The sequence below is a fragment of the Podarcis filfolensis genome (genome assembly GCF_964270895.1).
Source record: "Podarcis filfolensis genome assembly, chromosome: Z".
Taxonomy (NCBI): Eukaryota; Metazoa; Chordata; class Lepidosauria; order Squamata; family Lacertidae; genus Podarcis; species Podarcis filfolensis.
Genome location: NC_139617.1, coordinates 32,927,199 through 32,953,665, shown reverse-complemented (window position 1 = coordinate 32,953,665; position 26,467 = coordinate 32,927,199). Strand labels below are relative to the sequence as shown.

At 46.6% G+C, this 26,467-nt stretch overlaps 1 protein-coding gene across 9 annotated transcripts in view; it reads left to right on the top strand.

The window, feature by feature from the left end:
• The window catches only part of RXRA (retinoid X receptor alpha), a 120,804-nt gene that overhangs the window by 74,201 nt on the left and 20,136 nt on the right, over nucleotides 1-26,467 (top strand). For 5 of the 9 annotated variants that reach the window (XR_014543845.1, XM_083596438.1, XM_083596436.1 and 2 more), the window contains 4 exons: nucleotides 7,309-7,577; nucleotides 16,715-16,865; nucleotides 18,502-18,681; nucleotides 24,792-24,848. Coding sequence is in view for 8 of the 9 variants with exons in the window: in XM_083596438.1 (XP_083452564.1) it covers nucleotides 7,309-7,577; nucleotides 16,715-16,865; nucleotides 18,502-18,681; nucleotides 24,792-24,848 (657 nt within the window). In the remaining variant the exon portion in view is untranslated. The remainder of the gene's footprint in view (nucleotides 1-7,308; nucleotides 7,578-16,714; nucleotides 16,866-18,501; nucleotides 18,682-24,791; nucleotides 24,849-26,467) is intronic. The other 4 variants (XM_083596440.1, XM_083596439.1, XM_083596437.1 and 1 more) reach the window with 1 other exon arrangement.

The window sequence follows — 26,467 nt, the reverse complement described above, 5'->3', positions numbered from 1 at the left end:
CTACACCATGCTGTGTCCACCTAACATCAGCTGCAAAAACTCTTTTTGGCTAGGAGTGCCCAGTCCTTCCAGTTTGCCATTGTGCTGCCCTGAACAAAGCAGGTGTGCAGAATGGGTGCATTTTGGGGGGGGGGCGCAATCAGAATCTCTGCAGCAAGGAAAGAGTTAACTTGGGGCTGTGTCGGGCTGGGAGTTGAAGGAAGTTGGGGTCAGGGAATGTGACCCTGGAAAATGTGTGTGTGTGTGTGTGTGTGTGTGTGTGTTTGTGTGCACGTGTTGCCTCAGGACCACCAAACGCGACTCATTGATGGAAAAACTTTTTGCTTGTTCCCAATTAGGCTCTGAGCCAGTTAAGGAATGTAGACCCAAAAAAGATGGGTGTTGAAACAAACCATCTTTCGTTTCCATTGTGGGGGGGGGGGGAGTGGGAGTTCACAATCTAACTAGGCCTCAAAACATTTCCAAAACCACTTCCCTTCTGCAAAATTGTTTCAGATGCAAGCTGGGGGCTGGGGAGAGGGAGGGAAGAAGAGGCAAAATAGACAATTCAATTGGAGGAGTGGAAAAAACCATAAAGTTTGTTGCATTGCATTGTATAAATCCCAAGATAGGTTGTTGCATGCATGTAATCCTAAAGATCTGTGTACCTTCCATAAGACAAGTCTTAATATATGATGACGCTAGGTTCCCAGCAGAAACATGGAACCTCCAGCTATTTATGGACTACAGTTCTCATAATTTCCCACCACACTTGAAACTATGGACGTCCAATGAAAGTTTAAAAGAAGAATAAGTCCTTCTTCATGCAAAACATGGTTAAACTATGGAACTTGCTTCCACAGGAGGCAGTGATGGCGGCCACTGACTTGGATGGCTTTAAAAGAGGATTGAGAATATTCATGTAGAAAGCTATTGGTGGTCACTAGCAATGATGGTCATGCTCTGCCTCCATGGTCAGAGGCAGTAACACTTAATTCTAGTTGCTGGAAACTGCGGGAAGGGAGAGAGCTCTTGTGCTTGGATCCTGCTTGTAGTCTTCCCATAATGGGCATCTGGTTGGCCACTGTGTGAAGAGGAGGCTGGATGAGATGCACCCCCCTTTGGCCTGATCCAGCAGGTTCTACGCTCTTGTCAGGGAGGCTGAGCTCTCTTGTGTGAAATCCAGCCTTGTGTCTTTAAAAGGAACTCCCCTGTCCTGTACACAGAGGGAGCCAAGCTCTGCTCCCAGCCATTTGGCAGACACATATCTTCTTTCCCTTATCAGGCTGAGCCTCTTCCTGTGGCACTTAGACAGGCAGTTCTCAGGCTGTTTCCCCCTCACCCCACCCCAGCTACTGCCATGCCCCCCTCCCCCAAGATACCCATCCGTAACATGTCAATATCAGCTAGGTAAAGCCTGTTTGCCCACTGGTGGGCAGAATGCACTCCCCTCTGCTCCAGCTGAACAACTTCTGTTGAGAAGATAGCACTAGCTCTGTGACAGAGCAATGGCAGGCCCAGTCTCTGGGCAAATAACTTTTACGGATCTCCCTCCCTCAGGTGGCAGTGATGGTCACCAACCCAAAGGAGAATAAGGCTATCAATGGCTACTCATATCTGGAAGCAGTAATGCTTCTGAATTCCAGTTGCTGGGAACTGAACGATGGGAGAGTGCTTCTGTGCTTGCAGGTTTCCCATTGAGGTATCTGCTCTGCCACTGTGAGAACAGGAAGCTGGACTAGATGGGCACTGACCTGATCTCACAGGCTCTTCTTATATTTCTTAACTTCTGTGCTCACATCAGATGTGGTGCACGCTTTCATGTTGGTTCCAGGTTAGGAATGGGGGTTGGGGTGGGGAAGAAGTTTGATTTAGTTTTCATTTAAAGATTGGCCTTCCCAGTTTGCGCTTTCCAAAACAGTATGTGAACTGAAAAACCCGGCGATTCACACTTCTCTGAATTTTGCAATGCCGTTTTCCAGCCAACATGCATTACAAAGAGGGAGAGAAAGAGGGAAGGAGGACAGCATAGACATAGAGGACAGAGTGTGTCTATCCACTTCCATTTTTGCAGTTGCATATTTTTGCCTGTCTCTTGGGTGTTTTGAATTTGTTTATATGGTTTTTTTTTGTTTTGCTAAGGCTGTCAGTATCTGCCTGAATAGGGCGAGTGATAAATTTAACATCACGAATGTCAGAAAAGAGAACCAGTTCTCTTTGTTCTTCTCCTTATATTTTCTTACTGCTCTTAAGAAATACACATCAACAGCCCCAAACACCTCCAACTCACTTCTCTGCTTTTCAGCCAAAGCTCCCCTCCCCACACGTAGTCCATTACATCATTTCCAACTTGCCTAGAGCCCATTAAACTGCAGTTGAATGTAATTAAAAGGCCGTAACGATCCCGGACAACCTGTCGGCCTGCCTGTCGTGACAGGTTTTCCTTGTTCATTCGTATTAGCCCCCAAGGATGAAGTGTGATACTGGCGTCTCATGGTTGCAGAGCCCTCCCAGAAGAAAAACCAATATGGGTTGGGCTTGAGCCATCCCAATGCATGCTGGGAGTCAGGTAGCAACACAGATACCACTGAAAACCTGATAGGCTGCTTGTTGCAACCATGGAAACCCCAGATTCTCCACTTCAGGCTAGACATCCAACGAAGCTGAATGTTGGAAAATTCATGCAGTGTATAGTTTAACTGTGGAACTCTCTCCCACAGGAGGCATTGATGGCCACCAACCTAAATGGTATTGAAAGGCTGGAGTAATAAAAGAAGGAAAAGGCTATCGATGGCTACTAGCCCTAATGGCTGTGTCCTGCCTCCAGGGTCAGAGGCGGCCATGCTTCTGAATACCAGTTGCTGGCAACCACAGGAGGGGAGAGGGCTCTTGGGCTCAGGTCCTGCTTTTGGGCTTCCCATTGGGGCGTCTGGTTGGCCACTGTGAGAACAGGATGATGGACTAGATAAGCCATTGGCCTGATCTTAGTCTTTAGAGACTAAGCCCTCAATTATGGATTGAAAAAATTCACGAAGGATCTGGCCACATTCACAGCATATGTGATAGGGGTGTGTGGCATAGGACTGCATTCTCGTGCCTGGGCTCTGAGACCATTGGGAGATGCCCTTCTCTCAGTCCTGCCACCCTCACAAGCACACTTGCTGGGGACATAGAAGTTGGGAGAGGGCCTTCTCAGTGGCTGCTCCAAGACTCTGGAAACTTCCTTGCTGGGGAGGAACCTGGACTTCCTCCTCCCTCCTTGTTGTTCTTCTGAGAGCAGGTGAAGACTGTTTTATTCTGACAGGCCTTGGGGAAGTATGGTTTCTACCTTTCCATTTGTCTTTTCCAGTGGTAACGTTGCCACTGCTTTGCACAACACAGTCTTGTTTGGGTGACTTTGAAACAGGATCCGAAGTCTGGAGTATGTTGATTTTTAAAACCCTTAAATATCTGTAGAGGTGAAAATGCAGTGGCAATGAGACCCATTTTTTGAGATTTGTATGTGAAAGTGTTTTGAGCTCCTGGGAAATGCCTTAATACCTGAGGAAGTCTGCTAATTTCTCCTTACATAAAAAGAGATGGGGAGGACAGAAGAAACTGTGTGTAAATATATGTCTGATAATCTGAGCCAAATGCTCTTTAGCACCTCTAATGTTTTCTTTGCTCATGTTATCCTAAGTTTGTCATGTTAGATTGCATGTGTGTCATTCCCAAATTTTTAGTAGCTGAAGTATATTCCACTCCCCCCCCCACCAATGAAAAGCCACACAATTCTGAATATTTCTCCCGTGTTTTTGTTCTAACCATTCTCCATCAGTTAGTGGGGAAAGAACTTGTGTTTAAAAATGATCAAGGGGAAAAGAAAATTTCAGTGCAGGGTTTTTGATGCGCTTTATTTTTGAGGGTGCTGAGGGTGGCAATGTTTTGAGAGTATTTGCTCTTTCATTCAACACATCACCATCTCACCAACTATCTGCACTCTGCAGCCTCCCTGACTTTCTACACTTCCAACAAAGCCCAGGGGGAAGACACCACAAGGCTACCTCCTCCCACAGGTTCCCCCCCCCCAAAAAAAAACCCAGGAAGGGCAGGCACCTGGGGATGCCGTGGCGTGTGCTGGAGTTATGTTTAAGGGAAGGAAAAAGCCATCTCACTCATGGTCTGCATTCTCCAGGAGTGGGGGTGTGTGTGTGCATGTTCCACCCATGGCCATCTCATAGTGGTGACATGCCCTAGGAATGTGGCAGAAAAACTGAAGTCTCTTTTCCAAGGGAAACAAAGTTTTGAGAAATTTAAAGAACAGATTTCAGCACAGCGCTCATTAGAACTGCAGGCTTCACTCCAACAGCTGAGGAAAGGTTTACCTTTTCAGATGACGAAAGGACACCTTTCTGAAAGGACTGACCTATCTCAAAACAGTGTCTGCATGAGTTACTGTACTTAGCATGATTTAGAGGAGGCAAGCACAGCGCGGTGACTCATGCAGAGACTTGGCCAACAACTTCCTCTAAGCAGGTGGCTGCTCTTCAGTGTCTTTCCATAAAGAGCATGCAAATGATCCAGTTATATCCCATTTGGACACAGGTTGGAAGAAGGCAGAAACGGATCAGGGAATCATGCAGAGATGTGGCAGGGAACAACCTATGGGGTGGGTGGATGAATTTAGCTCCCAAGATCTTACTTAATTTCTTTCTGCCTCCTGGCACACAGAAGTTACTAAGTTAGAAGAATGAAGGTGTTGCCTGGACCTTGCCAGGTGAGGAGGATGGATCCCTTCTGAAGTGTAGGTGGGTTCAGGCATGACCCAAGATGGAGATTCAGCTCAAAAAGGATTTGTTGGAACGTCAGGAACAAGAAGAACAAGAATGACAAACAGGGGCACTTGTCCCAGTATATATACTGTAAGCTGGCCCAGGCAAAACACACACACTGCCTGTGATAGGTCACCTTAATGCTACAATAAGCGAATCAGAACACTGGCCCTATCTCAGCAGGGATTGGCTGCCTGCCAGGTACTAACAATGTCATTGGAGGGTTTTAGAATTCCCTCTGTCTTTTATTATTCAGATGAAGCTCCTAAGCTCTAGGCGGCCTGTAGGCCTAGGCCTGAATTGCATGCATACAGTCTGCTTTTGCCTTCCACCCACTGTAACCACTCAGCAAATTTTGAATAGATTTAGCTCAGATTTTTAAGCATAATGGAAATATACCAAACTTTAGAAATGCATAAAGATCACTTAACGTGGAAGGAAATAGATGCAATTTACAGGGAGAATGATATGCTCTGCTAATGTGTTTCTCTGGTGTCAAAACCAGTAAACTCATAGTTGCTTTTAAAAGCATTTTGGAGAGTTGTCTTGGCAGAGGTTGCACTGACAGGTTCGATCATAGAATTTTATAAAATTGTGTATGGAATAGAGAAGGTGGATAGTTGCCCCCCTCCCTCTCATGAGGCTATAAATCCTGGGCATCCGATGAAGCTGAATGTTGGTAAATCCAGGACAGAAAGTCATTTATTCATGCGGTGCATAAACTATGGAACTTTCTCCTGCAGGAGGCAGTGATTATCACCACCCTAGATGGCTTTAAAAGAGGACTGGACAAATTCATGGAGGGCTAGGCTATCAATGGCTATTAACCACAGTGCTATGCTCTTCCTCCAGAGTCAGAAGCAGCAAAATACCAGTTTCTGTAAACTTCAGGAAGGGAGAGTGTTCTTGCACTCAGGTCCAAATTGCAGGTTTCCCAGAATGGGCACCTGGTTGGCCGATGTGAGAACAGGATGCTGGACTAAATGGGCAATGGGTCTGATCCAGCAGGCCCTCCTTATGATTGTGTGTAGCTTCAGTTCGTTCAAGGTGGTTTAGCCAATGGTCTGCGTTGGTCTGAGGCAGCATCCTTGGTTCTTAACCTGTGATCACTCCGAGGGCTAAGGGATTCGCTTCCCAAACTCTGGTGCCCCAGAGCATCTTTTACAGAGGAGGTGCATGCTGGTGGTTCTTTTTAATTCTTTTCAAGCTTCACAAAGTGGCAGCATCTACATCTTTTAAATAAATGATTTCCCATGTCATGTCCTGTCAAGCCTGGATTGGCAGCATAATGTACCCTTGGGGAAGACTGACAACCTCTCTTGCCCAGCCCCCCACCCCACCTCCTGGAATAAAACCCTTCATGTGCTTCTGTTTTTATTTTTGGTAAGCTGCCCTTGAAATTTACTCGCTTGAAGGGCGGGTTCGACATTTCAATAAATCAACAAATAAATAATGTATGCATATGCTTGTCACATTCATTTAAAAAACAACAACTTTGGGTGTACATTGGTGGGTACATTGAAAGCATGGGTGTGGGGTCTTTTTCAGCCCAAGGGAATGTTCCCTAAACAGCCGCTGCCTGTCAGTGTAGAGAATGCTGAGGTAGATGGACCAATGGTCTGGCTTGGGCTATAGCAGCTTCCTGTGTTCCTGTTCAATTTGGCCTCCTATTCATAACCACAAGGACTAGAATCTGAATTGATTTACAGGGGGCTGCAGAGCATCAGCTTTGCATTCAGAAGGTCCAAGGGTCAGTCCTCAGTGGCATGTCCAGGTAGGGCGCTCCAGAGTGGTGCTGAGAATGCCAAGGTTGCAGGTTCAATCCCCTTGAGGGACAGCTGCATATTTCTGCATCACAGGGGTGTTGGACTAGATATTGTCTCTTCCAGTTCTATTATTCTGTCTGAAACCCCGGAGAGGCTGGTGCAAGTCAGCATAGACAATACTGAGCAAGATGTTCTGGTGGTCTGACTCAGTGTAAGGTAGCTTCCTTTGTTCCTGTTTAATTCAAGCCTTTGTTCAGGTTTATGAGGACTAGAATCTTACTTTGTTTTTAGGAGAAGGGCCATAGCAAACTGGGTAGAGAACTTGCTATGCTTCTTGTAACTCATTGGATTAAATGAAATAAATAAATAAATTTAGGTGGAAGTGTGTGTGTATTTTTTTATTTTGTAAACTGCTTTGAAGTTTTATACAATCAAGTGGTACATAATTTTTATGAAGTAAATAAATACACAAATAAATCTAATCACTTAATTTCTTGCTTGTCTGTTAGTGCTTTCAGTATTTTCCCCAGAAAGGGGTGTGTGGTGTGTTTGTGAATGAATGAAACACAGTAGTGTAGAGTTCGATAGGACCCTGCGAGTCATCTCTTCCAATTCCCTGCAGTGAAATAATAGCTGTATACTTTCTTCTTTTTTAGAGAGAGAGATTTGGCCTATTTAGTACGGATATGCAATACATCCCCTGGTCTCTTTTTCAACTGACAGTGTATATTTTTTCCTTTTTCTCTTCACAGATTTCTCCAGCCCAGTCAATTCCACCTCCTTAAGCTCTCCGAACAGCAGAGGAGGGCCTATGACTGCACCTTCTCTCCATCCGTCGATGAGCACTGGCATTGGTGGGGCTTTGGGGTCCCCTGGCCAGCTCCACTCACCCATCAGCACCCTCAACTCACCCATCAACGGCATGGGGCCACCCTTCTCAGTCATCAGCTCCCCAATGGGGGCTCACCCCATGTCTGGACCCTCCACCCCTGGCCTTGCGTATGGAACCAGCAGCCCTCAGGTGAGTCACCTGGTGGTGGGGACTCTGGGAAGCAGGTGTCAGCCAATGTGATGGTGGGGATTGGTAGATTCAGGACAGCGGAAGGGAAGCAAGAGCACTGCCTGAGTGGCAGAGCACCATCCTATGTTCCACTTAGTTCAGTCCTTTATTCAGAGCCATGAGGACCAGAATCTTACTTGTATTTTTAAGGAAAGTGCCACAGCTTAGTGGCCAAGTACCTGCTTTGTATTCTGAAGACTCCAGGTTCAATCCCTGCTGTCTCCTGGTAGAACTGAGGAATGCCCACTTCCTGAAACCCTGGAGAGCCGCTGCCCGTCAGTGTCAACCATACTGAGCTAGCTAGCTGCATTCCTAAGCAAACATAACACGTAGGAATTTGCCATGGTGGTGACTGGTAACAAGACGTCTCTCCTGTATTGGTTTCTGCAGCCACATCAGGTGCTGTAACCTTCCAGCAGTTTAACTTCACTCAAAGGGCGCACTTCTCTATTGTCTCCCAAGACAGTTGGGTACCAACCAGACAGATTCATGAAGGACAAGTCTTGTCAGTGGCTACAAGTCATGCTGGCTGTATACTCGCTTCAATATCAGAGGTGTTAATGCTTCTGAATACAAGAAGAGTCGTGCTGGATCAGGCCAGTGGCCCATCTAGTCCAGCCTCCTCTTCTCACAGTGGCCAACCAGATGCCTGCATGGGAAGTCTGCAAGCATAGGCACCAACTATAAGGGACCCAGGTCCCTTCTCCCATCTCATAAAATATTATGGAGAATGTTGAGAACAATCATTTGCCGAGGAGGCCGAATGTGGAGCTGTGTGGTGCAGCTTCCGTGGCTGGTGGCTCCCCCTCCTCCTGCCATGTCTGCTGCTGCCACGTTCAGCCCCCTGGCTCACCACTGCGTCATGCACATGTCATGTGCGTGTCATTGCTGCCGCCGCCACCCCACAATCTTCTGCTCAAGTTGGAGCCACTATCCGCAAGCAAGGCCTGAACCCTACAGCAACTCTCCTTCGGTTTCCAGCAAGTGGTGTCCAGAAGCATTGCTGCCTCCAACTGTGGAGGCAGATCACAGCCATTATGGCTGCTAGCTATCAGTAGGCCCCCCCTCCTCCATGTATTTGTCCATCCTCTGTTAAAGCCGTCCAAGTGGTTGGTCATTGCTGCCTCCTGCAGCAGCAAGTTTTTCAGTTTGGCTCCAGTTTTCTCTGGCTGGATGTCAGAGTGTCTTTCAAGCCCAGGCTCTTATTTCCTCCTGTGCAGCAGCAGCAGCAGCAGTTTGTTTTCCTTCTTGAGAGAGAGAGACTGGGTGGCCGGTGTGTGTGTGTGTGTGTGTGTGTGAGAGAGAGAGAGAGAGAGAGAGAGAAAGAGAGAGAGAGAGAGAGGATGGAAGATTACATCAAAAAAAGCCTTCCCACGACAAGGAGATAAGCCCTGTGGATAAAAATAGTACAAGCTTGACGAAGACTGACACCTGTTGCTGGCTTGGCTTGGCTTGGCTTGGCTGGCTCTGCATTGCACATGCATGCAGTGGGGAGGGGGGACTGGTGCAGAGGGGGGCAAGGAAAGAAGGGCCGATCAGGAAATTTGCCACCACCTGCTGGTCACTGTTGTTGTGTTATTTATTCCAGCTCCCCTCCAGGAGATTATCTATCTATCATCTATCATCTATCTATCTATCTATCTATCTATCTATCTATCTATCATCTATCTATCTATCATCTATCTAACTGGGGTTCAGAAAGAGTTGGAAAACTCCTCCAAAAGACAGCCTGCTCATCTCTGGTTGGATCTTGTGATGCTCAGCCACCTGGATGTGCTCAGACCTCCTTTGAAGGGCTGTAGCTCAGTAGTGGAGCATCTGCTCCTCGTCCAGAAGGTCCCAGATTCAATCCCTGGCAGCATCTCCAGGAAGGCCCCTTGCCTGAAACCCTGGACAGCTGCTGCCAGTCAGTGTAGACAATACTGAGCTAGATGGCCCAATAATATTGACTCCATTTATGGCAGCTTCTTAACTTCCTATTTAAACCAGCTCCTTATTTAGAACCATGAGGACTTGAATCTTGATGTGTTTTTAGAGGGGAGTGCCAAAAGAATCTGCTTTGCATTCAGATGGTCCCAGCTTCAGTCCCCAGCAGCATTTCCAGGTAAGGCTAGGAGAGAAAAATCCCTGCAAGAAACCCTGGAGAGCCGCTGCTGTCAACCAGTGTGAGCAACACTGAGCTAGGTGGATGGACTGAAGGGACTGATTTGGTAGAAGGCAGCTCCTTCTCTGCCCCCCTTTCCACCCGTCTTCCTGACTTTCACTCCACATCTCCCGGAGGAGAGCTGCCTTGCGCTTCTGTCTATTTTTAGAGGTGGTCATGCGATGCAGAAGACCGGAAATAAACAGAAGGGGGGGGGAGAGATAGAGGGGGAGGAGGGAAGAAAAAGAGCTTGTCAGAGGATGCTCTCATGGAGAGCCCCTCCAGTTCCTGCTGGCTCAGAAGGAGGAGCTCTCATTTACTCATGGCCCGTCTTAAGTGGTTTTCCTGGAGGAGATGCTTAAGATGCTCACTCCCTAATGACTCCTGCAATCTGTCTCTCTCCTTCCAGCATCTTTCATTTCCATTGTAATGCTGTTAAGAGGTTTTGTTTATGGGGGAAAGGGAGGCATTTCAGGCCCAGAGGATCTGCTTTGTGTGCAAAATGCCCCAGGTTTCGTGCACCTATTTCACTTCAGCACAGGCTTAGGAGCACATGGATTTAACTTTAATTTTTTTGTAGGAAGGACTTAGAGAACCTACAGATGTCTTGGGTTCTGTGTTCCAGTTAACTCATCCCAATCTTTTGAGGACTAGAATCTTTCTTTAATTTTATGGGAATAAGGAGTTAGCTTAGTGGCCGAGCAGCTGGTTTGCATTCAGGGGGTTCCAGGTTCTGTTCCTGGCATCCTCAGGTAACACTGGGGAAGGAAGAATCCCCTATCTGAGAGCTGCTGCCAGCCAGTGTAGACAGTGCTGAACCAGATGGACCATTGCAATGGTCTTGACTAGATAGAAGGCAGCTTCCTAGGTTCCTATTTATTGCAGCCCACTCTTCAGAATTATGAGGACTAGAATCTTTTATTGTTACAGAAAGGATGTAGCTTAGTGATATCTGTGTCACAGACACACAAAAAGGAAGATAGGAGAGGAAAGGAAGAAGATACGATGCCATCTGTGCAAAGAAGACACTTGCATCCTTTGCTTCCCCTCTGCACCTCCCCTCCAGAATCCTGCTCAGCACTGCCCCCCCCCGCCGCCCCATGAAGCTAGGGAGTTAATGAAGTGTGTGCCCCCACCTTCAAGCAGAGGTGGCACTGATGGAAGGTGTTGAGCATCAGATGGCAGGTGCCACTTGCAATCAGGTTATGCTCTGTCAGCGCTGAAGACCTAGCAGAGCAGAAGGACAGTTGGAGGATGTCTGGTTGTGGGCTGAGTCAAAGCCATCAGGGTTTGCTTCCTTCCTCCCTGTCTCCTCCCTCTCTCCACAAGACTGTCTTTTGCAATGCCCACAGTGGCATCTTTCAGGGACCCTGCTTTGTTTGGCATAAGGGGCTTGTGAAAATGGCCAGTGCTGCAAGCCTCTCTCCCTCTCTTCCTCCCTCTTTAAGAAAATAGTGGCTGACCATATGCCTCAATGGCAGGACCCAAGTACAAGAGTCCTCTCCCCTCCTAGGTTTCCAGCAACAGGGATTCAGAAGCATGACTGCCTCTGACTATGGAGGTAGAACATAGTCATCAGGGCTAATAGCCATTGATATCCTTCTCCTCCATGAATCTCCACCACCACTGCCTGCACCGTTGTGCGGCGGAGTTCCATAGTTTACTCTGCACAATGTGAAAAAGTTTCTTTTATCTATCCTGAATCTCCCAACTTTCAGCTACATTACACGAGCTGAAAAAGCAAGAGAAGCTTATTCCCATCTACTTTCTCCATGTCACACATAATTTTATAAAATTCTATCATGCCACCTCTTACTTGCCTTTTCTGTAAACTGAAAAGTCCCAAATGCTTCAGCCTTTCCTCATAGGAGAGCCATTTTGCTTGCCATTCCCTGAACCTTTCCCAACTCTACTACAATATCTCTGGCCCTGCCTGACGCTGTCATGCGACCTCTAGGAAGTTACCCACAAGGGATCACGGGCACCCCCTTTACAAGCAGCTTCAGGCCGGTGGGTGAGCGCGTTGCCTTAACTTCAGCTTGGATTTGGACTCTGAGGCTTCCTGGTTCCTTCTGAGGCTGTGATGTGCAGAGCAGGTGGTGGCTGCTGCTCCTCTCTTTTAATATTTAGCCCCCTCCCCTTTCTGTTGCTGTTGCTCCTGGACTGCCAGGCTGTTCTGGGCTCAGCCTGTGGAGATTGCCTGTCATCCCTTAGGCCATTCTGACAAGGACTTGGCGGGGGCCCGAGCCAAGGGAGGTGGCTGATGCTTGGATGCATTTAACTTTGTGGATGTCTTTCCTCTTAAAGGCAACAGTAGGGAATTTCTTAGACAGGTGTTTGTCCTTCGGTGTGTGTGTGTATAAATAATATGTTGAAAGCTTCCTTAAACTGCATCAGACTGTGGGTCCATCTAGGTTCAGTATTGTCTGCGTTGACATGCGGTGGCTATCCAGGATTTCAGAGGCCCTTCCTCTGGAATAAATTAAGATTCTAGCTCTCATGGTTCTAAAGTTCTAGTTTAAATAAGGAGTGGTCTTATGCTGAGTCAGGCCCCTGGTCCATCTAGTACAGGGGTCAGCAAGCTAAGGCTCATGGGCCACAAGCAGCCCACGGGGGTCATTTAACCGGCCCACACGCCGCCCCCAAACTGAGCCGGCCACTTGGTGAGTCCCCACGTGCTGCGCTAAACCAGCGCAGCGAGGGGACTTGCTTCCACGGTGCCGGAAAACGTGTCTGTGCATGCGCAGATGTTGAAAATCACATCAGCACAGATGCTGGAAATCACACGCGCACGCGTGATCCAGCCCACAGAGGGATCTCCGCTGGAGTAAACCTTGCCGGCCCCAATCTAGTAGCTCAGTATTTCCTGCATGGACTGGCAGCAATGGCTCTCCAGGGGTGCAGGCAAGGGACCTTCCCAGCCCAAACTGGGCATGCCAGGGATTGAACCAGGAGCTATCTGCAAACATCTGCTTAAGAAATTAAGTAGAGCCTGGCTGCTAGATCAAGCCAGTGGTGCATCTGGTCCAGCATGCTGCTCTCACAGTGGTCCACCAGGTGCCCCAGCTGGGGGAAGCCTGCAAGGAGGACTGGCTCCCTCCTTGTCGTCCTCCACCAGCAGGTGAATGTTGTTGTTTTTTGGGAGGTTTTTGGAACTGACTTTTTTTTTATATAAAAAGGAAAGGGCTTTTAATAGTTCTGTGCTGTTTCTATTAGTTGTATTTAATAGATCCTTTTAAATATTGTTTTAACTCTGTTATGGTTTAATTATTTTCTAATTGTTAACTTTCAGCTTTTTGTATTTCATTTCTGTTGTTTTAATTTGTGAAAGCCACCTGGTCTGGAGAAAAGACAGGATATTGATACTATTGATAACAACAACAGTTGTATTCTTATCCACAAACAATGATAAATCCCCCTCATAACTTTTAAAATCAACATCACCCAGCGCAGGGACAAAAGTTAAGATCTACTTGTGAAGAGAGGAGTTTGCATTCTTTTTTTCTGTTTTTATTTTTGTTCAGAATAGTTAGGTTATTTTATTGCCATGTATTAGATTATATGAAAAGCCTTAATAAAAATCTTACTAAAATAATAATAATTAAAAAAAATCACCCAGCACACACACAAAAATAGGGGGTGATGTTAAGGTAAATTTACTCCAAACATTACTAACTTTTATCAGGACATAGAAAAGAAAGTACTTCTTTGCACAGCACATGTTTAAACTATGGAACTTGCTCGCATAGGAGGCACCAACTTGGATGGCTTTAAAAGATGATTAGACAAACTCACAGAGGAGAGGGCTAATGAGGGCTACTAGCCAGGATGCTCTGCTCTGCTACTGCAGCTGGAGACAGCAATGCTTCTGAATATCACTTTCTGGGAGCCACAGGAGGGTTGAGGGTTTTTGGGCTTGGGTTCTGCTTGCTATAGTTTCTCTGGTTGACCACTGTGAGAACAGGATGCTGAAGTACATGGGCCATTGGTCTGATCTAGCAGGGCATCTTCTTATGTTCTTAGTCATGCTCAGAGGCTCTATTCTCAGTCAAAACCTCCCACACACTTTTTTGGGAAGGAAGGTTGGATCTGGCTTGATCGCTTGCAAAAAGCAGAGTGAAGAAATCCATCCGCTGTCCCTCATCAGATGCTCTTTGGAGCGCTTGAACACAGAAGAGGAAGGACTTCTTGGCGCCAGGGTGGGAGAGGGGAAGACCCCAGGACGTGTCGTGGTTTTGGGGCCAGCCACTGAAAGAGGAACCTTGGGAGGTTCCCGTTCCTGGGAGCTGAGTTGCCCGTGGCTTGAGGTTTCTTGCTGACACATGCGGAGCATCGCCTTTGCTGTGTACAGCCTGGGTGGACAGGTGATGGGAAAAAAGTGGTTGGGCACTCAGACTCTGAAGCCGTGATGCACAAAGTCCCCAAGTGAAAGCTTCTGAACAGTTTCGGTTTCTCATTCACTGCTAGGCAGTGTTGCCCAGTGGTCAGGGAACTGTGGTCCAACCACACTTGGAGGCCACCAACCTTTCTATCCCTGCTGCTCCAGAAGGGAGAACCCAAACCAATGGATTCAAATTGTGAGGAAGGAATTTCCAACTAAAACCTTAGAAAGAACTTTCTGCAAGTAAGAGCTGCTTGATAATGGTATGGACTCCCTTGGAAGGTGGTGGACTCACCTTCGTTGGAGGATTTTAAACAAAGATTGGGTGGCACTTTTTTTCAAGGATCAAGCTGTGATTCCTGCATTGCAAAGGGTTGGATTAGATGATCCTTACAACTCTGGAATTATATGATCCTATACTGGTTGTTGTCAGGATAAAATGGAGAGGGGCAACTCCATGCTTTGAGCTCCATTGAGGAATGGTGAAATAGAAATGAAGTAAAATAATAATAACAATTAAACAGAAAAGGTCTACGTGAATGCTAGATGAATCTTTTTCTTCCACGCTGAGATAAATAACATACTTGTGACTTTAGCAAGGCTAACCCCCACTCCTTGCTCTTCCTCTGAGCTGGTGATCATCAGGCAGTTTGCAAATAAGCAACTGGGTTTCCCTTCCCCCATGGAAAGGAAAAAAAACACACGCCCACATATTCCTTGCCAAAATAAAGAGAGGAAACAAGGCAGCCAACTTGCAACAGGAATTTTTTTTTTGCATCAGGCGGGTTCAGTCCTCAGGCGGAGACAGGACTGGGCGGAGAGAGAAACAGAAAGTGCTGATCTCAGAAGTTTAGAAAGGGGGGAAGCCCAGTTTGGCTGGGATGGCTTCCAGAAAAGCCACACATCTTCTTTTGGGGCACCACTGCAGGATCTCAACGTGTGACTCCGCGGTGGGGGCAGATAGATATTTGATATACGTGCATGCCAAATTCGGCAGAGATTTTATTGGCTTCATGATAAAGGCGAACCTATGCAATCCACACTTCCCTAAACAAAAGCTAAGAATGTAAGAAGAGTCCTGCTGGATGAGCCCAAAGGGAGCCCATCTAGTCCAGCATCCTGTTCTCACAGTGGCCAACCAGATGCCCCATATGGGAAACCCACAAGCAGGACCTGAGAACAAAGAGCCCTTGCCCCCTTCTGGGTTTCCAGCAACTGGAGACTCTCCTGCTGCTGCTGTGGCTGTTGAAGGGGGTTGTCATCTTCCCCCACCCAGAGACTCCTCCTATTGCTGCTGTGGTTGTTGGGGGGCTGCTGTCTCCCCCACTTGGAGGACTGCTGCTGCTGCTGCTACAAAAGCAAAGAGGACTGCAGAGAGTACTGCAGGGGCCAGGTCCCTGGGCAGGCAGGCGAAGTGGGAACAGCTGCTGCCCTAGCTGGGTGTGGTCCAGCTGCTGGGGCAGCATTATAAAGTCTGCCTGCCCTGCAATGCCAGGTCAATGGTTCATAAGACCACTGCCATCCATGACTTGATCATGGACAGAGGATTTGACCTGGCATGTGTAACAGAGACTTGGTTGGATGAAGCAGATGGGCCTGTCCTTGCCACTGCTTGTCCACCAGGTTTCTCTTACGCACAGCAACCTAGGTCATGTGGGCGGGGAGGAGGAGTTGCAGTGATTTTTAGGAAGTCATTAGCTTGCACCAGGCATCCTATTGGAAAGACCCAGATTTCTGAGTGCATGTTCTGGACGTTGGCCAGTACAGGATTCCTTTTGGTGTACCGACCTCCCAGCTGCACCAAGGATTCCCTGCCCAAGCTGCTTCTGGTCGTGGCGGATGTTCTCCTGGAGACACCTAGTTTGGTTGTCCTAGGGGATTTTAATATCCACGCCGACACGACCTTACAAGGGGCCACTTGGGACTTCATGGAAAGCATGACCTCCATGGGGCTGTCCCTGAATAAGTTTGGCCCAACTCATAGTCGCAGATATGCCTTAGAACTGGTGTTCACCTCTATGGATGTGGGTGATCCAACACTAAGCAAAAGCGAAACAAAAGAAGTCCCATGGTCGGATCACTTCCTGGTGCAGCTGGACTTCTCCACGACCCTTCCCCTCTGCAGGGAGGTGGGACCAATTCAGATGCTCTACCGACTGAGCTATCCCCAGAGGTTGAGAATTAGCAGTCAGTGTAAGCTGCAGTAAGCTAGATCAACTCTCAGTTTGACTCAGGATAATGCAGCTTCTTGCATTCCTGTTTGAATCAGCCCTTTATTAAGAACTAGTCTGGAGTATTGTGCGTATTGGAACATTTGGATATATGTGGTTTCAGATCCGTCTTCGGCATAGAGTACATTCTGAGAGTGACCTAGGGGCTCCAGGTTTCTTAGTCTTTTTAAATTTCAAAGTTGTGCTCTCACAGCTGTTATCCTGGGATTGCTAATGTGTACACATATGGTATGCCTTTGTGCTATACAGTTACTTGAAGAGCACTCCGCTGTTCTGAAGCCTACATGTCTTTAACCATAGTTCTCTCGCTTGATGGCTCCTGTTTCCTTCTTTTCTCTTCCAGCTCAATTCTCCAATGAATCCTGTCAGCAGCACAGAAGATATCAAGCCTCCATTGGGAATCAACGGGGTCCTCAAAGTTCCAGTGCACCCATCATCTGCCATGGCCTCCTTCACCAAGCACATATGTGCCATTTGTGGAGACAGATCTTCAGGTAGCGCCAATGTTTTCGAACACCCTCCAGGGGGAGGCAGGATATGTGGGGCAGCAATGAGTGTTAGCTTGGGAGTTGCTCTATGCTAAGAAAGATCAGAACTATTTTACACCAAATTAGGGATTAATTTGTACTTATTTGTTTCACAAAATTTATACACTGCTTGATTGCAGTATGCAAAAAGATGAAACGAAATAATTGTCCCTAAGTAGAATTGATAATCATTTAAGACATTTGAAAGGTTGAAATAACAATAGACTAAAACCAGATTAAAACTCGCATCAACTTTCTAAACATCTGGGTAGGCTTGCCTAATCAAAAGGGATTTTAGCAGGCCCCAAAAAGAGTACTGTGAAGGCCCCTGCCGTAACTCAAGAGGCAAAGAGTTAAAAGTTTAGGTGCTGTCACACACAAAAAAATTCAATTTCTTCCAAAAGTGGAACAGGTGATCTTGTAGATAAACTGGCCCAAAATGCTTAAGGGCTTTTTAAACACTAATTGTATCACCTTGAGCTTATCTTTCTTCCCCGCCTCTGGATAAATTTGAAACAAGCCAAGCTTCTAGTCTTGCCTTGGTAATGGACTGGGTGAGAGCCAACAAACGGAAGCTCAATACTGATAAGACAGAGGCACTGCTAGGGGGTGGTTTCCTGGACCGGATGGCTGGGAGGTTGCCTGCTCTTAATGGGGTTACTCCCTTTGAAGGAGTGGGCATGTAGCTTGTGGGTACTGCTGGATCTTTTGCTGTCGCTTGAGGCTCACGTGGCCTAAGTGGTGCAGAATGCCTTTCCATCAGCTTCAGCTGGTAGCCCAACTGTGGCCATATGCTATGTTAACCTCCAGGTTAGACTAATGCAATGTGTTATACATGGGGCTGCCTCTGAAAATGGTTTGGAAACTTCAGCTAGTGCAGAATTCAGTAGCCAGGTTGCTCACCGGGGCAAGGTGGCTTGAACATATAATGCCAATCCTGGCTGACTGCAATGGCTGCCAATTAGTTTCTGGGCCCAATTCAAAGTACTGGGTTTGACCTATAAATCCTTAAATGGCTCAACACTTCAAGGACTGCCTCTTCCCATATGAACCAACCCAGACTCTGTAATCAATACTACTTTGTGTGTCTCCTCCATGAGAGGTCTGGGGGGGTGGCAGCCTGAGAACCGGCCTTTTCTGTGGTGTCTCCCCATTTGTGGGATGCTCTCCCAGGGAGGCTCGCCTTTGTTGCCTATATTTAGGCACCAGGCAATAACATTCCTCTTCTCCCAGGCCTTTGGATAATTAAACAATCTATGGCCTTTTAACCTGTGGGGGGGGTATTGTTTTTGTTTGTTGCTATGTTATGTATTTCTGTGTTTTTATACTGTAAACCATCCTGTGATCCTCGGTTGAAGGGTGGTATATAAATTTAATAGATAAAAATATTATCTAACCTTCCTGCAATCAATGACATACCTGAATCCTATACCCCTCCTGAGCCAGGAAAAGCCCATAGAGCTAAAAGAGAAAATGGGATAGAGCAGCACTCTTCCAACTTCCTGCTTCAGCTCTATGGGTTTTTTAACTATGCGCACGACCTCATGACCACGTTAGTCTCATTATCACCGTATTGTTGCTCTTTCTCTGTCCCCGCACCCAGGTAAACATTACGGGGTGTACAGTTGTGAGGGCTGCAAAGGCTTCTTCAAGAGGACAGTGAGGAAGGACCTGACGTACACCTGCCGGGATAATAAGGACTGCTTAATCGACAAGCGGCAGCGGAACCGGTGTCAGTACTGCCGGTACCAAAAGTGTCTTGCGATGGGCATGAAGCGGGAAGGTAAGGCGAGAAGGCGGCTCAGGACTTTGTGAGATCCAAAATTAGGTGGCAGGGTTCTGGGCTGAACCGCTTACGGCAATGCTAGAACACAGAGGAAGCCGAATATCCAGAGATGCGTGACATGCGAAAGGAATCACTTCTTCATGCAGTGTGTAGTTAAAACTATGGTGTTTGCTCCTACAATACGCAGTGAGAACTAGCAACATTTGGATGGCTTTAAAAGAGGATTCGATGAATTCATGTTGGATAAGGTGACCAGTGGCCACTAGCCATGGTCGAAATGCTTTACCTCCACAGTTGAAAGCACTAATACTTATGAATGCCAATGGCTGGAAAACACACTGTGGGGAGAGGGCTGTTGTAATGCAGGACACTTGGCTTGGTGGGCATTTGATATGGAAGGGGTCTTAGGTTCTCATGTGTTTGTAAGTTGGAGTGTGGTTGTCATTTAAAAAAAAATGGTATCCCATATATTAATCTTGGATGGCTTTAAATGTGGATCTAATTATCCTGGAGGGCTTTAAAAGAGGATTGGACAAATTCATGGAGGGGAATACTATAGCAGGCTACTAGCCGTGATTGTCCATGGTTTGAGGCAGCAATACTTCTGAATCCCAGTTGCTGGAAGCCACAGGGTGGCAGAAAGCTCTTGTATTTGCGTCCTACTTGCAGGTGGGTTGCCCATCAGGGCATCTGGTTGGTGACTGTGAGGTCTTATGTTCTTAATCCCCCTGCTATGAAATACTATATTAGGGAGAAAGGTTAGAAAAACTCCGCGGCAGAATGGGGTTGCAACATGGGAGTTTTTCTGTAACTTACCAGTGTTTCATATTCCGTTGGCCTAAGCTACCCTACAAGGTTGTTTCAGCGGTCAAGTGAGCCAGGACCAGTGTTAGGAGAAACTCGGATATATAGGCTAATCACCACATGGAATCTTAAACCTAGGATATGGTCGCCATAATGGAATGTCTAGACGCCATTTTTCTTGAATAGGGCTTCTCTTCTTTTTCTTCCTACTCCTACTCCTACCACCACCACCACTACTACTACTACTACCATTACTAATATTACTACTACTTTCATTTCTATTATTATTTCTATTTCTATACTGCTTTATATTTTAAAGGAAAAAAATCTCAAAGCGGTTTGCAACACATTAAAACACGGATAAAACAATCCAGAATAAAACTAACCCAAGCTTCAATGAAAATATTTCAGATCCTTCTCTAAGTGACATTTTTGCTTTCCCCGTATTTATGTCTGCTTAATTTATATAGCTGCCCCATAGCAGACGTACTCTAGGAAGCCTGTGTGGTGTATTGGTTAGAGTGTTGGACCAAGACCTGGAACATCAGGGTTCAAATCCCCACTCGGTTATGAAACTCACTGGGTGACCTGGGGCCAATTACAGCCTCTTAACCTACCTAACATGGTTGTTGTAGGGATTAGCTGAGGAGGGAGTGAGCCTTGTACTTTTTAGAGAAAAAAGTGAGATGTAAATGCAATAAATAAGCTCTTGCGCTTACCCACTTAAGAAAGCTGGAGGGGTCAGCCAGATGGAGACATCAGTCACCAACCCGGCATCCAGAGATCTGCCCATGGCCATGATTGGATCCACGCCAGTTGCAAAATGTGCCTGGCACCTGGGGAGTTTCTAACACTGGCCAGGACCATGTCCATCTTAGGCTTGGGATGTGAAGGACAGAGCAGGTTAGGGTACCAGTGCAGAGCTTTGGGGTGTGTGTGATGATCTCAGCTTCACTTCATTCCTCCGCCCCCCCCCGGCCTTAGCTAAATACAGGCACTCAAAGAACTGTTTCCCCACCTTCCTGCACATCCTGTGTTTCTGCCCTGCCTGCAAGAGGCAAGCTCTCCCGAGCATCCTTCTCTGCATTGCCCTAAGCACCAAGCGAAGCTGTCGTGCTTGATCTGTGGAGTTATTCAAGGACTTGCACGTGCAGCTGCTCAAAATGTCAAACTCTTCTCTCAGGAAGGTGATGGACAGAAGGGTGTTTGGAAGGAAGTGTGGAGGGCCCCAGAAAACAAAACAAGAATATATATGATGGGAGGGTGATGTCAGGTCTTAGGTGGCAAGTCAAATGTGGAACAAGGTTGGCTGTAAGCAGAGCCTTGCCTGGGCCAGACTTAACAGCCTGCCTAACACAGCATCCTTTTCCCTTCAATTGCCAATCAGAATGCAAGAAGCTGCTTTGTATCGAACCCGATCATTGGTTCATCTAGAACAGTGCTGCCTACACTGACTGGCAGTGGCTCTCCTGGATTTCAGGCAGGGAGTCTCTTTCCCATCCCTACCTGGAGATGCTGCTGGGAATTGATTCTGGGACCATCTGCATGCAAAGCAGATGTTCATAACCACTGAGCCATGATGCTTCCATTCTATGTCTGCAAAGGCTTTATGATCTGGTTTTCAGAGGTTCTATTTAGATCGGGTGGAGAACATCAGGCCTGAGTACCAGACGTGACCTTGTGGCCCTCTCTTTTCTGGCCCTTAGGACTCTCTCCAAGCCACACACCCTCACTGGCCTTCTGCTGCCCCCTTCTGGGGTGCCTTTGGTGGCTGAAATGTGTCCTTGTGCCAGGAGTATGCCCATTGTTTGCCTGGAAGGAGAAAGATGTACTGTATTTTTTGCTCTATAAGACGCACCCGACCATAAGACGCGCCTAGTTTTTAGAGGAGGAAAACAAGAAAAAAATATTCTCAATCTGCGCGGCGCCTCTCCAGCAAAGCGGGAGGAGAAACAGAAGGGGCTCTGTTTCTCCTCCTGCTTCGCTGAAGGTTCACTGCGCAGCTTTCCCTCTCTGCGCAGCGCTTTTCCAGCGAAGCGAAGTCGGAGCAGCAAGAGGGATCACTGCGCAGCGAAAGCAGCGATCCCTCTTGCTCTTCTGGCTTCAGCAATAGCTGCACAGCCTGCATTCGCTCCATAAGATGCACACACATTTCCCCTTACTTTTTAGGAGGGAAAAAGTGCATCTTATAGAGCGAAACTTTTGGCTTTTGCATTGCCATAATGTAGAGTTAACGTCAGAGTTGCAGGTGAAAAAGTGAGGAAAAGAGGCTTGATGTTTATAAAATTATGCATGGCATGGAGCAAGCTTTTCTCCCTTTCTCGTAACATTGGAATTTGTGGGTGTCCAAAGAAAGTGAATGTTTGAAGATTCCAGGCAAATAAATGAACGTACTTGGTTAAACCCCAGAACTGCCACAGGAGGCATTGATGGCTACCAACTTGGATGGCTTTAAAAGAGGCTTAGATTAGATGGGGCATTGGCCTGATCCAGTAGGCTCTTCTTGTGTTTCCATGTGCCACTGCTAGGAGGGGTTGTCATGTGGAGCAAAAACAGGATTTATGTTTTGGCTTGTTCTTAAGCTTGTGGGGTAAATGCTTAATTCCTCCCATCCCCCACCCCAATAGTGATGCTTCAATCTGTGTGGGAGATATGCTGTTGCTCAGTAAGTATGTTCAGAGAGGGGAAGTGGGTGTTTGTGAGTGAAGTGCAGTCTGCTTATGCTCAGAAGCACTGTCTTTATTCAGCTGTTGCTGTTGTTTTTGTCTAAGGAAGTTGTGTTCTGGAATTCGCTGACAGATAAATGAGTACAGGCATTCAAGCTTCAAAGATGTTGGTAAACAAGCCTAGGATCATTTGATGAAGGGCAGTACTGTATGTGGATTTCTTAAATAAACAAGTAAATGAAAATGCCACCGCATCCTGAAAATTGTATACCTGCAATTGCAAACGGCATGCACACTTCTGATATTCTTAATGCTGCAGTCATGTATTTACTTAAGAGCAAATCCTTACTTTGCAGGAAGCACACACAGGGTTATGGCATGAACATTTCACAGAGAAATGCATGCAGTCTGGAGCAAAAGTAGCAGAGTGAGCTGGTGGGCAGATTCATCCTGATGTGAGAAACCTGGGTGGCTTTGCCCCACAGTCCTGAAATCTTCCCGTTTCCCTGGGTTTTTTCTTTTTACAGATTGGTTGCACAGAACTAGAATTAGCCTCTTTCCCCTGTTTATCCTGGAATGACTCTCTCTTGGATTTGTGCTCTTGGAAGGAGGCGGTTGCACAGTGACCCATCCCTGAGTCGTCTTGCCATTGTTGCTCGCTGGCCTTTAGCAAATGAGTTGGATGCAGGCACAGGGCTGTCCATGGCAGGCAGGCTGGTCTCAGAGGCAGCTGGGCTGGCATCTTGGGTGGAGAGAGGGAGGGAAGAGAAGAGAAGGGGGCTAAGTGAGCTGACAGCAACCCTTGCCAATCTGGTGCCTTCCAGGCGTTCTGGACTGTAACTCCCATCAGCTTCAGCCGTCTCAACTGTACAACATGAGGGCCATGTGAACAATTGTGCGTCCATTGCCCACAGCGTTATATGACGCCGCTCGCTCTGGCTAGTGGGTTGTGTAGTCCATAATATCCAGTAGGGTGTTGTGTAGGGGAGAGACCCATTGCTGGGCCAGAAAAATACGGTTTTCTGTTACACACACACACACACACACACACACACACACACACACATATGGGGCAGTGCTGTGTGAAGTGCTTTCCCTCCTCTGTTCAATCTAGGTTCTTCCTTGCTCGCCTGCCTGCCCACTGCTTATCACGCTGCTACCTTTTGGTGATGACAGTGTGAACTGCAGAGCATGACGACATCCTTCCATTTTTATGTATATAGGGAGATAGTTCAATATAGATTTATTGCAGGGTCTGCCTGAGATTCCTCATGTGGTGGGGGATGGGGATAATACGATTTTTTTAATGATTGTATTTATTTTATTTATTTAGAACGTGCAACCCCCACTGTTTAACCAAAAAAGGCTCCCAAGGTGACTTGCCAAGCTCAGTTTTAAGCATCCAGTTTAAAAAGACACAGCATGCAAAGAAAAATGGAATGGGAGGGAAGAGGAAAAAGCAAGTTGAAGTGCAAGCTCTTAAAGTTTGCAGTTCTTTAAAGTCACATCTGAAGTCTATGGTAGTTCTGGCTGTCTTTTCATGCATGCTCACACACACACCAGATCCCTAGAAGCAAAGCAGGTGACAACATGTAGGCTAGGAGGACAACTTGCCACACATTTTGTTTATTTACTGCACCTACATCCCAGTTTTTCCTCTAGTGAGCTTAAGGTGACCTACATGGTTCTGCTCTTCCTCATATAATCCCCACAACAGCCCTGCGAAGTAGGTCAGGCTGAGAGACAGGGAGTAGACCAAGACCACTCAATGAGCTGATGAGATTAGCAGTGGGGTCTCCCAGGCCCCAGTCAGATGCTCTAACCAGTACACCACACTTGTACCTTTAATAATGACGACTACCACTCAGTTTTTAAGCATTTCTGTTGGTAAAACATACTGAGGCAAAGATTGTCATTAGTGCATATGGTTGATCTTTTGCAACTGGTTGATCTCAGGATCCCCCAAACCCCACGGAGGTGATGTCCACTTCATTCCAGGAGGTCCTGTCAACTCCTTGAGCTTTTGTAGAAAGGGCGTGTGTCCTGATTCTGCCCAGCAAAGATTCTGGAAGAAGGGGAGAGGGAATGATTCCATAGCAAAGAGGCCTCTGGACCTCAAGCACCATGACCAGGCAGTGTCTACCTACCTTCTCTGAGCTCAGTAAGATTATCCGCGGTACCTAGCAGTCTTCTCTTTGACACTGTTGGAAAATGGCTTGTCTATTCTAGAAAGCTGCCCATAGGGGCAGAGAATTCAGAGGGAAAATAACAGAGGCTTCTAAACAGCCACACTCCTGTGGTGAGTAAAAACTCATTCTAGGCGTTGTATTTTTATGTTGTGAACCGCCCTGTGAATTTTGAATGACGGGCGGCACACAAATTAAACAAACAAATAAAATAAACCCTTTGCAAGCTGGATAAACATTGTCAGACCCTGACCCCTGTTTTTATTTTATTTTCTGTTTTTAATGGATCATTTTTGACAGGTGAAGTGCCATGCTTTGTGGATGGCGCTTTCGGAAAAATAATAATAATCCAGAATAATACTTTGAATAGTTATAATGTCAAACAGCAGCAGCAAGAGCAGGATCATTTACTACCGCAATGTTTCATTTCAAAATTTTTACTCTATTACAGGGATGGAGCACCATCCATCCCGGCCCACAAGACTCCCTGGAAGGCAGGAAGAACAAGGTATTATTCCCATTTCAATATTTCTAGACCAGCTGTTAAGCAGCAAAAGAGAATGTTTATATATCTGGAGGTGTAAAAATGAAACAAGCCCAGAGCTAAACCAGTTCTTTCTTCCTGGTTCCGCCAGGCCAGATTCTCCCCCCCCCCCCCCATGGAACTTTTCCCCTTTCCAGTTTTGGAAGCCTGATTAGCTTCAGATGCATAGAATCATAGAATTGTAGTGTTGGAAGGGACCTCCAGGGTCATCTAGTCCAACCCCCTGCAATGCAGGAATCTCAACTAAAGCATACAGGACAGTTGGCCACCCAGCCTCTGCTTAAAAACTGCTACCACCTCCTGCAGGAGACCGTTCCACTGTCAAACAGCTCTTACTGCTTAGTTAGAATCTCCTTTCTTGAAACTTGAATCCATTGGTTGGGTTCTCCCTTCTGGAGCATTAGAAAACAATCTTTCTCCATCCTCCATGTGACAGCCCTTTTAGATATTTGAAGATGGCTATTGTATTACCTCTCGGATACAATTTTTGTTTTGTTTTGTTTGTTTAAAGTAAATGAATTCAGATTAAATGCCTCCCAATTGGACCAAGGAATCCTGACCTACCAGAGGTGGCCCAGAGGGAATCTGGAATTGTAGAGTTTAACTGATAAGTACAGAGTATTAGGGTGAGAGGCAGGGTACATGGGAGTCCCTTCAAAGAGGAGGTGTCTCCTCTGATTTTGGAGGAAGGGTTATTTACTTGTTCATAATTTTTTTAAAAAAAAAATCTGTAACACTCTTCAGCCAAAAAAATTTAAAAGTGGCTTACAAATCACTACAGACGAACGAAGCAGACCCCCAGCACCAGGACTGAAAAAGATATGGCACAAAAGGAAAACATATCTGAAAAGATATGGCACAAAAGGAAAACATATGGAGTGGGAGGAGGAAATAAGCAAGCTCTGTCACAAGTCCTTTACCCCTCTTTTCCTGCATTATTTCACTGTGCATTTGCGGCGTTGAAAAGAAATTGCAAAGCAACACATGCATATTTTTGTCCCATCATGCAAGCATACACAAAAGAACTTTGTAGGGTAACCTTACCGCTTGATGGTACATCCCTGTCATTTTATTTTATTTTTGCTGCTTATGAGTGCCGCCTTAATTAAAGGGCTATGTACAGATCATATGCATTGCCTGGAGGTTGCTAATGTAGTGCCATCAGGGTGCCTTCGAGAAGTTTCAAACTACTGTTGTCCCCAACTATTGGCGGCAATGACAAGTAGCCGCTGGTTGCTGTATCCTCCATGAATTTGCCTTTCAGCGCCATCCAGATCGGATGGCCATACTTTATGCCATATGGTAGCAGACACCATAGTTTATAATTCTGTGCTGCATGAAGAAGGACCTTCCTTTTCTCTGTCTTGAGTCTTCCAGCATTCAGCCTCACTGGATGCCTAGGAGTTATGGGAGAGGGAGAATAAAAAAAAATTTCTCTAGCCACTTTCTCGACACCAAGGATTCTTTGGACTGCTGTCACCCCTGACTCTTGGAGGTAACGATGGGTGGATATAATGGGTGGTGGTAGTTATAAGATGGAAAGGTGCCTCCAAAAGAAAGCCCTCTGGTGGAAGGGCTCTGGC